Source organism: Fusarium sambucinum, chromosome I (genome assembly GCF_050947815.1).
Source record: "Fusarium sambucinum isolate potato_lamoka chromosome I, whole genome shotgun sequence".
In the NCBI taxonomy this organism is placed as follows: Eukaryota; Fungi; Ascomycota; class Sordariomycetes; order Hypocreales; family Nectriaceae; genus Fusarium; species Fusarium sambucinum.
This window is the reverse complement of record NC_139294.1, coordinates 19,195-34,912: the sequence shown is the minus strand read 5'-3', so window position 1 is coordinate 34,912 and position 15,718 is coordinate 19,195. Positions and strand designations below refer to the sequence as shown.

Genomic DNA, 15,718 nt, shown 5'->3' with positions numbered 1-15,718 from the left:
ACTCATAACTGGACAGCTCCGTTCCAAGGCCTAGGATAAGAGGTTATAGCTTTCATTTTCAGGAATTAACTGCACTACTTTGTGGGACTAGACTAGGATGACATTGGATAAAACGGACTCTTATATCCCCGTGTTAGTTTAAAAGAAGTGAAACAAGTTATGAACTTTTGCTGAATAATTGAGATAGTGCTGAAACGGCAGGTTGCCCCTTAATTCTAATAGACTTCACTTTCTTTTTCTTCAAAATGCCTAATTGCGCGACAAGGGCTAGCAAGATGCTCTCGTAGACAACTGCAACGCCTGGTGGACATACCAGCAGTGAATATCTCTGGAGGTACACAAGCCACCATTTAGATGTAACACGCATTCGGATATTGTCTCCAGGTGAAGTGGTACTAATTACTCGGGGATTCATCACTGGTTAGCCACAAACTCACTATCATTCTCATCCTGTAAAAGCCAAAACCTATTTATTTAATGTAGTCTTGCCAGTGCGGCAGCTTTTTATCGGAAGTTTAAGTATAAGTATGTTAATGAAATCGAGATTGGAAATACACTAGCCGAACAAAATGGTTTTTTGTTGTGCTTTTATTTACTGAACTTGGCTCTAGTATATCTATATAAACTTCAGCGACAGGAATTGTCTCCCTGCACATTTGATCCCTCACTTCACTCCATGGCTGTGAGCACATCTCGATATTATCATCAGTAAGCGAGTGATTTAACTAAATTTGAACACGGCTTTATTAGGCGCCATAAAACCTTACTGCAACTCATCAGGAGCTATCCCACCATTTCTACCAACCTCGAGTAAGTGAACATTGTATGCATACATCCGCGAATAACATGTCAAGCTAGACTCTTTGGCATGTCTGACCGCTGACTTCCAATTGAAGAACAATTGCACTTTGTCAGTTTTCGCGCAAGGCCCGTACATCACTCTTCCGTCAGACTAAATAGTCGCATTCGAAAAGCGAGCGTTACCGACTTTAATACGCTGGATGAGCTTGTCTCCTAGTGGGGTAATGCTAGCCTCGAACTCCTCGTAGTTGGTAGCCGCCCATCTAGCCCCCTTAGCGCCAGGAACAGCATCTTGACCGGTAAAGGCTATGTACAGCACATCGGTCTCATCATGTCCAGAATTCCCATTCACACCATTGCCAAAGCAAGCAGTGGCTAAGGAAATTGAGGCTTCACCAACAACTGGCTTATCACCATCATCACCATTGGTGTCCGCCCACACACCATAGATCTATAATTATCTGTTAGAGCTTCTCCGGGAAAGGAGTTAAGAGTAGCATACCAGTTTTTCGCCACAAACGACGGCCATGATGCTGAGCGGTTCTATGCCGTGTTCCTGAGGATTAAAGGTTTTCCAACCGGGCTTGCTGCCGTCGTTACCGAAGACAACGTAGGGGTGAATATTGGCATTGAGATCCGTTATTCCTGCCTTGTAAGATGCGACTTCGTCTTTGAACGAAGTCTGGGACTGAGTGTCACCGGAGCTTCCACACCTTCCGTCGTCAGCAGGGCCTCCCTGCGCTCCATCGCAATCGATGTCCATATTGACAAGTTTCGCGTTTGTGCCCTGCAGATAAACCACCCGGTAATCGTTTAAGTGGTCTCCGCAGTATGTCGAGGCTGGGTCTAATTAGCTGAAGATGGACCGAGGAGGATCTAAAACTCACTGCCATCGTCGCCATCGGAGCTATAGAAGCCGCTGGCAAGCGAGTTCTTGCACTGCTTCTGGGACAGTATAGCTTGCTTGAATGCCTTGATGTTGTCCGGCACAGTCCGAGCCAGACAAGGTAGTGCAAGGGCGGAGTGAATGACGAGATCTTTGAACGAGACCATGGTAAGAAGCGCGGTGTATCGGTGGATAGAAAACGTATATTAGTACTGATGATGGAATGATACCGAGTCTGGGTGAAGAAGAATATATACAAACCAAATAAGTAACTGACTTGAGGGTTTCTCATACCATCAATAAGGATTCCTCTGACAGACCGGCCGCTGGTAAGTATTGAGTTGCTTCAGTTATGCTATAGGACCGATTCGAGGCCTGTGCTCACGCTAACACGGAAATTAATGAAATATTGAAACTCCATATTATGTGCTTATGCAGATCCATCTAGAATCAGACAATACTTCAGGAGTTAACAACCTGCTAGATCTGGAATAGTAAACCCTCGGTCGTTTTGCCATTATCTAAACAACGTCCCTCACCCTTGTCGCCTTCTGGCCTTGAACACAAAGCGTTGGAGCATACCGTCCTACACAGGGGCTAATATGGGTGAATTGCCACGCTGAATGTCCAAGTCTCAATCTAAGTGTCTCTCACATGGGGCCTCAAACCCAAGTACAGCCCTTCTCTAGTGTATGGGCAGGTGTTACGCGACACACGTGAGAATATCGTTCTCGAAGTCGATATCGAATGTTTCTCTGATGCATATGAGCTCGGACTTACCAGGAAGGTTCCTTGACTAATGCTTCTAGACAACACAACTTTTGAGTCTGTTCTTACTTTAAAGTTAGAGTTAGAACCTTGGGTGGCTCTAATTATCTCTTGGAAGACAACGAGAAAAGTATCATGACGTTACTCAAGCTATGCAACTAAGGCGAGTCTGAATGAACCCATCACTGCAAATAGAATATCACTACTGGAACAGTTGCAATTGTACCAGCTGGTGCTAGTAGTGGAGTCGGTGCATGCATTGACGCAATACTAGTGGTTCAGAGGGCTAGAAGTGAACCCAGAAGGAACGATGTCGAGAGGGATGCTTACAGATATAGGGACTACAATAATACCAATCATGAACTAGGAAGGAAGAGAAGGCATACTGATGTCACTTGAATGATGTAGGAAAAGGTAGGTTAAAGATTCAGGTCATAATTCGAAAACGCAGATATCACTTAAAAAAATTGTATTTCAAGATACTCTTCACATTCCACAAAGCTACTGTTCATGGTCTACAGCCGGCGGGTTAACCATACAGTCTATCGAGGCCTAATACAATCTTGAGTGAACATTTGTGCAAGCGTAGGTATGTTTCAGTTAGGAAGTGTTTCCACTACTGAAACGCTGCTATGTATTTTGGCACTAAGACGGTATTCCAAATCCCGTCTGCTGCCGAGTGCCGATACAAGTGTCTCCAGCTTCGGTGTTTTCCGCTAGCGTAGATCGGTCAGACTCAACTAGTCCCAGAAAAGAAAAACCTCGTTTCCTGATTAGGAAGTATCTTATTACTGGATGTGGAACAATGAATCTCGCGATAGCCTCATTTCCCCACAAACATTAGCGCATCTGATGATAAAATATCAGCATATCGGTCACTATATTTCTAATCATCATTGAAGATAAAATCACATCTAGGCGTTTGTCATCAAGATCAGAGGCATAAAAGAACAATGATGGGACAACAGGGAGATATCATTGCTATCACTCAAACACCCAACCAACACCACAGTTCTTATTGTCCAAACAACACAAATCTGTACTCTATACTCTAGATTTGAACTTCAACTCCACCATGTCAGACTCACGCCTTTTCCAGCCTATGAAGATTGGCAACATCCAAGTTCAACATCGTGTCGGCATGGCTCCCATGACTCGTCTTCGGGCGACTGTGGACCGTATTCCCAATACCCTCATGAAAGAATACTACAGTCAACGGGCTTACACGCCCGGAACTCTCATCATCACTGAGGGAACTCTTGTATCACCTGCTGCAGGTGGTGGGTTTGCCCGAACACCTGGGATCTGGAATCAAGAACAAGTCAGTGCTTGGAAAGCCATCACAGATGAGGTGCATAGGAAGGGCAGTTATATCTTTGTCCAGCTTTTCGCTATGGGTAGAGCTGCCACTGTCGAAGTTGCGAAAGAGGAGGGAATCGACATCATATCAGCGAGCTCGCTTTCTTTCGAGGGGAGTAATGCCCAGCCTAGAGCTATGACTCTTGAAGAGATCTATAACATGATCGACGCCTTTGTAACTGCCTCCAAGAACGCAGTGGCAGCTGGTTTTGATGGCGTTGAGATTCATGGTGCAAATGGATATCTTCTTGACCAATTTCTTCAAGATGTCAGTAATCATCGCAATGATGAGTTTGGTGGAAGCATCGAGAATAGATCGCGCTTTATGAACGAAATCATGAAGCGCGTCGTCGAAGCCATTGGACCAGAGCGCGTTGGTATCCGTCTTAGCCCATGGAGTACCTTCCAAGGCATGCGAATGGAGGACCCCATCCCTCAATTCACAGACATCATCAACAAAGCAAAGGCTCTTGATCTGGCCTACCTCCACCTCATAGAATCACGAATCTGTGGTAGCGTTGATGATATCAACAATGGCCAGGAAAAGCTTGACTTTGCTTATAATCTCTGGAAGGGCGCTTTCCTCATTGCGGGAGGATACAAGTTGCACGGTGCAGAGGATCTTGTCGACCGTGAGCATCCAGACAAGGAAATCATGGTCATGTTCGGGAGGGACTTCGTGGCAAACCCTGATTTGGTATTGAAGCTGCAGAATGGTTTGGACCTCAATCGGGGTGAGAGGAACACGTACTACACCAGCGACTCTGCTGGATACATCGACTATCCATTTGCTCCCAAGGTTGCTATCTCTGCTTAGAGTGGTTTTCACATACTTTCTTTTTCTGTTCCTTAGTATTCAACAGTATTTAGATAGACTCGCCTTCTATAGCTCTCTTCAAATCCTGATTCATTCTCACATATCCCTCTCTCAGCTCTTCTAACTTTCCCATCGCCCCTACGATAGGTGCCAAAATTCCAGAGAACCGTTCACCCTGAACAAAACGTGTCAGATTGTCGTCTCCGTCAATGTTTTCCAGTAAACACCAATGTTCTGTGTTAAAGAAGGCTGGTGTGAGAATACTGCCATTCCATTGAAGCTCTTTCTCTGGAATAATCACAGAAACGATATTGGTGTACGATTGGCTCTTGTTGATTGTGATAGTTTGCTTGCTTCCGACAGAGAGCTCAGAATGCGGTGGTTGGATCTCGATTGATGTAACAAAGGTGTTCCACTCGGGCCAGGATTTTAGATCCATTAGGAAAGCCCAGACTTTGGCCGGAGGTGCTAATATAATGACGGATTCTTGTATTTCAGGCATTGTGATTGATGGTGATTATCAGAGGCTGCTGTCCCATATCATCAAGACGCGTTGATGCTTTTTATTGTTTGTTATTGGAATCATTCCTGTCAATATGGTCCAAGCCCGGTGAATGGTGAGTGTTGTTGATCCGTAATAGGCACGGAACGGGGCGTCTCACTCCCATAATGACGTAGGCTATTTAGACGGAGGGATTGTTGACCCGCGGCTAACGCAAGCTTATCAGTTGCATCACGAAAGGTGTTTCGCCCTAGCCCAGCCATGCATTAGTCAAAGAGTAACAGAGACGTCGATAAGTTATTAAAAAGCGAGAGGTTTGTTGGTCTGATATTATTACTCCGTTAATTCATAAATAAAAAGATAATCGCTGGCCCAAGATCGTATGCTCCTCCATTCATTTGCCATCTCGCGCATGCCAATCCTTCCGTTCTGTCACATTCCTGTTCACCCCAGCCCATTCTTGTTATTCTTGTCGCGTCAATCGAGCGATGTCTAAGGGACAGGGTCGTAGCCTCCGCTTCGCATGTGAGCCTGGCGGTTGGAGAATAGGTAATAAACGAGCATTCCGACGATGGGGAAGAGGAAGACAACGAGACACCAGAGAATCTTGTGGGAAACGGGGCGGTTGGACTGAAGAACCTCGACTATGTCACAGTTAGCGAATGATTGACCATAGAACAGGATAAAGACGTACTCCAGACGAGGATATCGAGCACTAAAACGATGAATCCAATGATTCCACCACCAGTACCGTAGTGCCAGGGCTTAGCAGAGGTCGCGCTGATGGCATCATCGGCGATGGGAGCAGCAAAGGCAAGCGTCGCGAGCCATAGCTGGAGGAAGGAGATGATGGCGTTATTAAACATGTTGGGTGGAGTGGTGTGTTGCAAGATTGAACTTGGCAGAGACGAAGTGAGGAAGAAGAAGAAGGGAAAATGCAGCCTTTTTGTGAGGCGCACTCGACATCGAAAACAGGCTCCCATGGCACATGATACAAACATTGCGTCATTGATTGGTGTCCTATCACTGTCACTACCGCGCTTTCAGCGTCATGGCCTGCCGTAGCGATCTTGCTACCGTAATCCCGGTCGCTCTCACGTGATGCTTTTCACTATACCCAAGATAGATTGGCTCACCGTATTAGCGTTGTTCTCTGATCACCCGCTTAGCACAATGTTGCAGATCATCAACAATTGGCTGTAACCTCTATCTAATGCAAGCTGAAAAATGATAAACATGTCAATCGTGCGAAGAAGCGGGGTAGTGTATTGACCCAATCTCATCATTCTCTCAAAGATTTCATTTAAAAACCTTGGCCTTCTTAGTTTAGTCATAAACGATATCTCTAGTTTTCATTGTCTGCAATCTTTTAGAATGACTACCGTGGCTTCACAGTCTGACCCTCAGGTCAACAACCCCGCTGGGAAGACGACAATGCACGAGTCTCAAAGCCTAGTCCCTGTTTGCGACTGGACTGAAAAGGCTGAAACAAGACTGAGAAGAAAGTCAGTAGCTTTTAACCCTCGAATTACCTGCTGACTACTAACACAACACATCAGAATTGATTTCACAGTCTTGCCAATTCTCATGCTCGGTCTCTTTGCCTTGCAGCTTGATAGAGGAAATGTGGGCTATGCCATGACTACAACTTTCACCGATGATCTCGGTATAACTAAAGATATCGTCAACTATGGCAACCAGCTCATGCTTGCCGCCGTTGTCATCTTCGAGATTCCTTTCAACATGGTTTTATCCAGGATCGGCCCTGCACTTTGGCTTATCATACAGGTATTTGCATGGGGAACAATCGCAACAGCTCAGGCAGCTATACACAACAAGTCGGGATTTTACGCCACACGCTTTCTGCTAGGAATGTGGGAGGCTGGATACCTAGCTGCTGCGCTGACGATCATCGCGTCATTCTATACGCGGAAAGAAATGGCACTGCGAGCTACGCTGGTTTATGTTGGCAATTACTGCTCAGCTGGCGTTAGTGGGCTGCTTGCCGGATTGATCTTCAGAATCCCAGAGACAAATGGTTTGAAGCGATGGCAGTGGCTTTTTCTCATCGATGGTCTCTTTACTATAGCTGTCGGCGTTGTTTTTATCTTTATCATGCCCCGCTCAACGACCGACACGCTTCCACTAGCCGGAATCAAAAGGTTCAACGTGTTCACCGACAAAGAGAGAGACATCCTTGCCAAGCGCGTCATTCTCGATGATCCGCGCAAGTCAGTGAAGCTCTCTGGAATCAGTCCCATGACTGCGTTGCGAATTTGCTTGACGAACTTTCCTATGTGGGGTCATTTCAGCATCAACGCTGTTAATATTACTCCCAAAGGAGGGTTGGTCTTCTACACGCCTACCATCATCAAGAACCTCGGCTTCTCTGCGTCGACTGCCAGTTTCTTGTCAGCTGTTCACAATTTTGGAGTATGTATCTTGTCAATCTTCGTGTCTTGGACCAGCGACAAGACATTGTTACGGGGTCCAATTTGTTTATTGTCTGGCGTGTATTCGCTTGTTTTCTCAGGTGTTCAATATGCTGTCGTTGGGAGTAGTGATATTTGGATGAAATATGCTATACTGACGCTTCTTAATTCTGGCGTGGCAATAGCCCAGGCGCTTAATGATGCTTGGTTTAGCATCAACACTCACGATCCTCAGATCCGATGCATTGGAATTGCCTTAGCTGTCACGGGTTCCAACGTTGGAGGACTCGCTGGACAGAACATATTTCAAGAAAGTGATGCACCATACTACCCAAATGGCTTTCTAAAGATACTATGTCTCTATGCAGGTAGTATTGTACTTATTGCTGGTATGATACTATACTACTGGAATGATAACCGAAGGATGAAAATGGCGGGAGAGCTGGAAGATGTGGATGGGGTGGAGGAATCTGATAGGGCACAGATAAAGAAGGTTAGGAATCAGCTTTAGAAACTATCTTTTGTCCAATGGACGATAAGCGAATAGAAAGTATCTTGAATTGACTAATTCCAGTTACATAGGGTCAATAAAGTAGAGTCGAGTTGCTCTTTTTATGCATTGAATCTTCCTTGGTATTCAACAACCCAGATTCAAGATTCATTGAAAGCTGAGCCTGAACTATATGACATATGAGATTAGTGTTCATGAAGATGCGACTACCTCGCCCTTAAGTATAAGCGCTTTTGCAGTGGTAAAATACTGAATGTCGTCAAATAGCTTATCCGCAGCCTCTCCCTTGGAGGCAGCAGAGAACTGATCGAGATCCTTCCACCTCAACACTGTTTGGACTTGGTAAGGTGAGCCGGTAGGGAAGGTAATAGACTCCCAACCTAGAAGCCCAAAGGGACCCCATAACCTATACAGCCCGTTGTTAGACACTGATCAGGAGAGCACTGTCAACGACTTACGATGAAACCATAGGCATGTGGACTTTGATATAGTAGTCCAGGTCAAATGGAACATTTGAAGGGTAAAGAATATACACTTGTGCCATTGAGACGATTTTCTTATGAGATTGTCTTAACAGTGGAAGCGATATGAAACGAGGAACAGTTGATGATGGTACCTTTTAGCGACGCATTGAAGAGAAATCGGGTTCCTTATTGTAACATCTGAGCTCATGGGGTTATTTGTAAGAGTTCCGCCAAGAAGAACAAATACCAGCAAGGTCATTCTCATAGAATTTGATACATACTTGGGTTAGCATTCTAGAAATGACATTGCGAACACGTTAGCGCTGGATAACAGTTATCCGGAGATCAGATAATGCCTATCCATTAATCATACACTAGACCGGAAATGAGAAATGTAGAAGAAAAGCATAAGGAAGCCACGTCATAATGCTCCATTCATTGGGTCCGGCCTGATCTCGGAGCAATATAGTTTCAATTAGAAGATGTTTACTGGGATTGCCTATATCAGTGAATCATTTACTTGTGAGCTCAATGACTAAAGAAGCTTCTAGGTTTATAACGTTATACTGTGCTTTTTATGTAATTAATCACTTTTAAAACGTTTAAAGATTTTGCCGGAATGACTAATGTGTATCATGCTAATCCACAACATCCTCTAGGATAACGTTTTAGTTATCTATATATAGTGAATTTTATACTGCCACAACGAAAATCTCATCTTCCAACAACTATCAACACCATGTCTAACGCAACTCTTTTATGTATTGGCTCAGGCCCAGGAATTGGCCGTTCAGTTACATCCCTTTTTGCAACCAAGCATTACAAAAATGTTGCACTGATCGCTCGACGCCCTGAACAGCTGGAGATCGAAAAAGCTGCCGTGCAGGAGGCAGCAGGCCAGAGTACCAACGTGCAAACATATGCTCTCGACGTCACTGACACCGACGCATTATTGTCCGCTCTTAACCATATCGAAGAAGATCTGGGTAGAATCGGGTGCGTTTTCTACAATGCCGCTCGAGTTCAAAAGTCTTCTTTTTTCGACTATGATGTTAAGGAGATCGAGTACGACTTTAAGGTATAGCACTGAAACCACCTAATTAATTGCTTATAGTAGTTAACCAAACCTAGATCAGTGTTTCCGCACTCTACACCATCACACAGTACTCGATGCCCCGTCTTGTAGAACTGGCAAAAACCCCGTCCCAATATAAGCCGGCATTGATCGTTACTAGCTCTTTGTTACCATTCGAGCCGATGCCTGATCTATTTGCCTTGTCACTGGTCAAGGCTGCGCAACTCAACCTGGTCCATAGTCTAGCTATGGTATATAAACCCCAGGGAGTTCACGTGGGGGTTATTAATGTCGCAGGGTTTGTTTCTGAAGAAGAAAAGGAACGAAATCCCAAGAACATTGCAGACAAAACCTGGGAATGGTTCACATCCGATGGAGAAGATATGCCCTTTGAGGTTCGAATTTGATGTTACGATAGTCTCCTACATATTGGATCATTGGAAAAAATAAGAAATAGTCTTTCTTTCTTGAATAGCTGTCTTTGAGAAATGCATTGGGATTATTGGCGCTATAACAGCTGCCCAGATACGGGTATAAGATACTAACGGGATAGATTGATATGCGAATAAAAAGACTAAATACAAGCAAGACATGTGCATTCGAGCTATATAACCAACGGGTCAGACTACCCATTTACTGTCCCGTTCAGCCCTTGACCTCAACAATTACATTGGCTGTAGTCATACACCACAAAAGTGGACAGTGTTACTATAGCCTGCTTCTTCTTATCCACCATCTTTGCGGCTTAGAATGCAACAGAATGCATATATGAAAGCCCTGCGTCGAATCATGCAACAGGGCATGCGATTGAGGTTGCGTCGAAAAGACTACCTAGTGGCAGAGTACCAATACCTGCACTGAGCAAACCCATAGCAACATCACAGGGACTCTTCACTTGACTTTGAGTGAACGAGACCTTGTAGTTCGCAACAAAGGTCTCGTCACCTTTGGCCGTAGAGGCGCCGATGAACGAGGGGATCTTAACTCTGACTCTCTTGGCATTGCCGCAGGAGTGACCGGGACCACCACAGGAATATTCTTCGTACGGTTTTGCCTCACATGAACCAGCAATGACGCCCCTTAGCTGGTCGAGGTAACCCTTGAATGTATCGTCCACGCCCTAGTTCGTGGTGCCACCAATGGTCACACAAGTGTGTTGATCACACGTCTTCTTGTTGACGTCGTACCTAACTGACAGGCACTCTTTCTTAGCTGAATCGAATAGCTTCATGTAGTCATCACAGGAGTATAGATCCTTCCCGATATCAACCTGGTTAAGCTCTAAATGGAACGCAAAGTCGGGTTTCAAGACCTCGAGCTTTTCAGTCTGTATAGAGAACTTGATACAATGTACATTCGGCCCTGGTAGAAGAGGAAGAAGAGTCCAAACAGATTTGCCGCCTGAAATTTTGGAGCCAACGGAACAAGAGTCGATGATTTTGTTGAAAGAGTCCATGCATGCTTGCTCTGACATAGAAGCTGACGCAAGGCAACCATCCGTCAACAACGTAAAGTTGACATTGAAAAGGCCAGTGGACCAATCCGCATCATCACCAAGTTTGTGATTCTTGCAGTAGCTCATGGCAAAGCCTGTGAACATATCTCTTGTGAGGTCAGTGAATTCAACGTCGCCTGAAGAGCATAATTTATCGGCCCGTAGAGCAAGCTCAAGTGGCTGAGAAGCCACCATGCTTATCTGGCCAAGGGCCATAACAAGCAAAGAGAGAAGAATAGAAACCATTGTCTCAATAGGACAAGAAGTATAGTAGAGGTAGTTGGACTTTGACAGAGATAGGAATGGATAACGTGCTAGTCAGAATTTTAATAACTGTCGTTAACCCTTCTACATTTATATTCCAATAGAACCTTCAAATGTAGCTTGTTGACCAAAGTACCAATGGTAGGAAATTGAGTTATTGTTCCATAAGCTGGATATCCAATTTGAGCAGTAAAAAGATATTAACTTCTTATTTCAAGACGCCAATACAGGCTTGTCCATAGAGTCTCACTAAGAAACAAAATAAACCTATTTACTGAAGAACCATGCGATTGTATGTCATGTCTTCTTTGGGTAAAATAAGCTTACACTGAGTGTTTTCTTCAAGGCATATTATACACCAATAGGATATGTAAGCTTATTCAAAGTACTCACTAGATATAAGCCATAATCAATGAACAGTAACATGCAGTTCAGAGAGTTACAATGGCTGTGATGCCAAGACATTGGCTGTGTATAAATGAGGTCCTGGTCTCATCACATTGGACGAAGGTATGGGGTCGATTGGGCGGAATACGGTGGCAAGCTTCGTAATAAGGATATAAAATGCGAATTTTCGCGCATAGCAGCTGCCTGATTATTACATTGGCTGTTGTCTCACACCTCAAACGATGGCAGTGTGATTACAGCCTGTTTTGTTCCTCTACGCGCTTTGCGGCTGAAAATGAAACGTCGTCAGCATTGGCGGCTTATCGTTCATTCTTATTCGCTGATATCCCATCCTAGGCGATTGACAGTGGCCAGAGCCCTTCGTGTTACTAGCTTGGTCATCATGTTCGTGGCCAAGTAGTTTCATTTCTAAGCGTCTTTTATTTAATTGGCCTACACCTTCATTGGCGCTTCGTCATCTGTAGTTCATGGTGGCGATAACCGCCAGCCTGATGTTTATCATTATGAGTATTTGACAGCATATTCTTTTATATGATACCATTATAATGTTATGAGTCCCTCATAATATCTTCAATTGACCCAAAGAATAATATTGCTTAATGTCAGAAACTTGCAAACGCCATGGTCGTCAAAGACAGCACGAGACATGAAGGGAAACTGTATGAACCAGTGCCACAAGGTTGGCCCACTGATGTAGCCACATTGAAGGACTCTTCTTTACCCAAATGGCACAACCTTCTTCTGTCTAGCAGCTTGTTTTTCATACCAGCGCCATTCATAGGTACGTGGAAAATAATGAACTGAAACTCTTAATCTAACTTTGTCTGTAGTGCTCGCAGTGTACATCGTTTCTCTCAACCAGCAACCTGAGTCGCAACTCGGAAGTCGAGTTTTGGAGGCTGCGAGCATTGCTGCAACGTTATGGCCCATCGCATTTGCAGCTGTGCTTGGTACAGTATTAAGGAGTGTCGCCTTATACAGTTGCGAGAGAGGGACAACACTTGGTGTGAGTACATACCCCTCATTCTTGTTTTGCCATCTGTCATTGATTATAAAGCGACATAACAACTGACAATATGTAGACACTTGAGACCTTACTCGGTAGCCTCACGTTGACGAACACCCTCAAGTCGTTCTTCTGGGTAAAATTGTTCAGCTTTTGGTCTCCAGTCCTGATGTTGGCCTGGACTTTGAGTCCTCTAGGTGGTCAAAGTGTGCTTCGTGCTGTGGCTCTGCAAGCTGAGACAGCTTCTTTCGACTTTCCCACCATCTCCTACCCGTCAACTAACTTCAGCGCCGGATTTGATAGACTTCCAGCTTTGTATGCACTGCCTTTTGGTCTGCGAACAATATTTGGAGCAGCATTCTCATCCTCGGCCACCCGTTTAATGCACGTGAATGGTTCAAGCCCCAATTTTACAGAAAGCTTGGAACAGGTTGGTGGACCTGACGAGGCAAGGAGACTTTGCAAACAAGATGTCTGGGGCAATGTGCGACTTCCGTATTTGCATTTGCTCGATGGATATGATTCTAACAAACCCCAAAAATGGGTGTATGTTCCGAATGACACAATTCCGCCCTATGAATCCCTTGTCGGGATACCGATCCGTGGTGTACCAACCATGCGAGCTGGAAACTCTACTATGATGGTTCAATCATCATACATTTCGTTGTCGGTTAGTCTCATTTTCGCCATCGAGGATCACTTGCTAACAATCGGTGTATAGTGTAAGCCATGGATTAATGGAACCGCTTGGCTTCAAGATAATATATCACAGCTAGTTCTGGCTGATTCTATTGCCTCTGAAGGCACCATCGGCCTCAACTACCTCAACCATTCCTTCTTCCAAGCATACCGCGAGAGCAGGGAGTCGATTTTCGGCTCACCCAACGCCCCCCCAAATTTCCAATTAGACATGATTAAGGACAAGTATCTCAACGAGACTTGGGAAGGTATCAACTCTACAGTCCTGGATACGAGTCGGGATCGACCGTTGAAGCAGAACTTGGCCTTCTTTGCCGCCAGCGTCAACGACTCTAGTGACAGCTTTTCCTGGGGTATGACTACTTGCAGCCCCAGCACTTCCTATGTTGATGCTGAGGTACGATGCTCCCGGTCTACTGAATTTGGTTTCCTCTCATGTTACGTTGAGAGACTACGACACACAAAAGGACACACCATCAGGGCAAACACCACTGTGTTCTCATTTTCATACAACCTCCCGGTACTGGCGTGGACCACCCGCCTCATTCCAGACCCTGAAGGAGGGCAGAATGACTTACTCAACCTCTTTCTTCGAGATCCAACCCTGGCACGCCCGATTGGAGAGTTCTACAAGTTCACTGAGTTTATTACACCACCACCTTTGGATAAAGTACCGCTCTCGATCTTCGAAGCAAGATTGGGAGCCATCCTGAATACAGTTGTCCGAGCGTCATTCGAGCAGTCCATCATCGTTGGCGCCGATGGGATTTCGCCAGCTTCGAAAGTCATGTCAGACAGATTCATCAATAACACCATTACACCCCTGGCAGACTGGGGGAATAGCACGGGAACGTGGACTGAATTTGACGGACATGTCTACCAGGTAGACTGGCTCTGGATGAGTCTTTATGGCATATCCGCCTTGGCCATGATTATCTTTACTATTGCGCATGTTGCATTACAATGCAAAATTCGGAGTCCGGACATTTTGAGTAGTGTCTCAATGCTGACAAGAGACTCGCCATACGTTGCTGTGCCGGCCGGTGGCAGTATGTTGGGAGGAATTGAGAGAATAAGGTTACTGAAGAATGAGCATGTAAGGATAGGTGATGTCCAGCCGGAGCGTGACATAGGAAAAATTGCATTCAGCAATTGGCACGGAGCTGCAGTGCTTGACCGTGGACGGAAATATATTTGAAGGTACATGATGGCAATAAGAGTTAATGATACTGTTACATGGCATTTTCATGTATTGAGTTTATAGTGTATATAAAAAATAATGTGAATTACAACTCGAACGTCATATTTTGGAGACTGCGAATGTACAAGTGTGTAGTTATGTAATTGATTGTCTCAGCTGGAAGCTTGATGCCTTAAGATCGAAACAGTTCCTCGAGTTTTGATTTCCCCTCTAATTGCTTGATCTCTTGCTTTAAAGCATCGATGCGATAGTTTTTGAAAGCTTCCTGTATGCGTCGTGTTGCTTCAGGGTTCTTTGTAATGGTTCTTGACGCTGATGCCGTACCACCGATAAAGCCAAGTTCACCACCTAAGAACAAACCCCCCATAGAAAAGAAGAAGTACGTTGCTGCATCACCCCATTTAGATGGCGCCAACTTGTCGGAAATATCGGGAATGGGTTCTGTAAAGTAAGAAGAGGTTTAAAAAGAAGGCGAGAATGGAATTTATAGCTTACGGGTACGACCATCTGCAAATTGGACCGAGACGGGCTTTTCCATCGCTCTGAAGGCATTAAAGTAGGCCAGTCTCATCGATCGCAACCTGGAAGCACAATAGACACCAAAGCCTACGCCTGCCAATGAGCCCAAGATAGAATAGGTAGAGACTTTCCCACCCGCCCGTTTAAGGATGTCTCGGTCTTCTTGGGTCAAGCTGAAAGTTGTTGTACATTAGCAGCTTCAATATGAAATTTAATGGGAACAAATGCAAGCAGACATACTCATGCTGAAGATGTTGTTCCGCAAGACCACGGAGATCGGCACTCTTCCCAGTTCGAAAGGCGGCTAGTGATTCTGACATGTTTGACAAAGTAGTAACGGTGGGATCTGATAATTGAGTATCTGGCAGGATATCAGAATGCGAAAGTTAAGCCTCTACTTAAGGTCGGGAAGCCGTAGTTATAACTAAATGAACTTGTAATTATGACATCATAGTCTCTTAACTGTAGCGTACTTTAATTAGGCCAGCGCTAAAACGTCATCGTTACATTT

At 44.9% G+C, this 15,718-nt stretch overlaps 9 protein-coding genes across 9 annotated transcripts; 4 read left to right on the top strand and 5 right to left on the bottom strand.

Moving 5' to 3' along the window:
- Positions 1 to 952: 952 nt before the first annotated feature.
- FSST1_002696 (glycoside hydrolase family 75 protein) lies at positions 953 to 1,854 on the bottom strand (the record flags this gene model as incomplete). The annotated part of the gene is made up of 3 exons (XM_083228708.1): positions 953 to 1,252; positions 1,304 to 1,641; positions 1,689 to 1,854. The coding sequence occupies 3 exons, from the start codon at positions 1,852 to 1,854 to the stop codon at positions 953 to 955; spliced, it is 804 nt and encodes a 267-aa protein (XP_083086126.1).
- A 1,676-nt stretch (positions 1,855 to 3,530) lies between these two features.
- Positions 3,531 to 4,631, top strand: FSST1_002695 (alkene reductase; the record flags this gene model as incomplete). Its single annotated transcript, XM_083228707.1, has 1 exon — positions 3,531 to 4,631. One exon carries the CDS (start codon positions 3,531 to 3,533, stop codon positions 4,629 to 4,631), a length of 1,101 nt encoding a protein of 366 aa, XP_083086125.1.
- A 49-nt stretch (positions 4,632 to 4,680) lies between these two features.
- Positions 4,681 to 5,133, bottom strand: FSST1_002694 (uncharacterized protein; the record flags this gene model as incomplete). The annotated part of the gene is made up of 1 exon (XM_083228706.1): positions 4,681 to 5,133. The coding sequence occupies one exon, from the start codon at positions 5,131 to 5,133 to the stop codon at positions 4,681 to 4,683; it is 453 nt and encodes a 150-aa protein (XP_083086124.1).
- Positions 5,134 to 5,625: 492 nt separating this feature from the next.
- On the bottom strand, positions 5,626 to 5,999 carry FSST1_002693 (PLD nuclease N-terminal domain-containing protein; the record flags this gene model as incomplete). The annotated part of the gene is made up of 2 exons (XM_083228705.1): positions 5,626 to 5,777; positions 5,828 to 5,999. 2 exons carry the CDS (start codon positions 5,997 to 5,999, stop codon positions 5,626 to 5,628), a joined length of 324 nt encoding a protein of 107 aa, XP_083086123.1.
- Positions 6,000 to 6,507: 508 nt separating this feature from the next.
- On the top strand, positions 6,508 to 8,076 carry FSST1_002692 (major facilitator superfamily domain-containing protein; the record flags this gene model as incomplete). The annotated part of the gene is made up of 2 exons (XM_083228704.1): positions 6,508 to 6,638; positions 6,693 to 8,076. 2 exons carry the CDS (start codon positions 6,508 to 6,510, stop codon positions 8,074 to 8,076), a joined length of 1,515 nt encoding a protein of 504 aa, XP_083086122.1.
- Positions 8,077 to 8,268: 192 nt separating this feature from the next.
- Positions 8,269 to 8,620, bottom strand: FSST1_002691 (uncharacterized protein; the record flags this gene model as incomplete). Its single annotated transcript, XM_083228703.1, has 2 exons — positions 8,269 to 8,482; positions 8,535 to 8,620. The coding sequence occupies 2 exons, from the start codon at positions 8,618 to 8,620 to the stop codon at positions 8,269 to 8,271; spliced, it is 300 nt and encodes a 99-aa protein (XP_083086121.1).
- A 659-nt stretch (positions 8,621 to 9,279) lies between these two features.
- FSST1_002690 (SDR family NAD(P)-dependent oxidoreductase) lies at positions 9,280 to 10,022 on the top strand (the record flags this gene model as incomplete). Its single annotated transcript, XM_083228702.1, has 2 exons — positions 9,280 to 9,618; positions 9,672 to 10,022. The coding sequence occupies 2 exons, from the start codon at positions 9,280 to 9,282 to the stop codon at positions 10,020 to 10,022; spliced, it is 690 nt and encodes a 229-aa protein (XP_083086120.1).
- A 713-nt stretch (positions 10,023 to 10,735) lies between these two features.
- FSST1_002689 (uncharacterized protein) lies at positions 10,736 to 11,356 on the bottom strand (the record flags this gene model as incomplete). The annotated part of the gene is made up of 1 exon (XM_083228701.1): positions 10,736 to 11,356. One exon carries the CDS (start codon positions 11,354 to 11,356, stop codon positions 10,736 to 10,738), a length of 621 nt encoding a protein of 206 aa, XP_083086119.1.
- A 1,047-nt stretch (positions 11,357 to 12,403) lies between these two features.
- Positions 12,404 to 14,685, top strand: FSST1_002688 (uncharacterized protein; the record flags this gene model as incomplete). The annotated part of the gene is made up of 4 exons (XM_083228699.1): positions 12,404 to 12,563; positions 12,613 to 12,788; positions 12,865 to 13,458; positions 13,510 to 14,685. The coding sequence occupies 4 exons, from the start codon at positions 12,404 to 12,406 to the stop codon at positions 14,683 to 14,685; spliced, it is 2,106 nt and encodes a 701-aa protein (XP_083086118.1).
- Between the last annotated feature and the right edge of the window lie 1,033 nt (positions 14,686 to 15,718).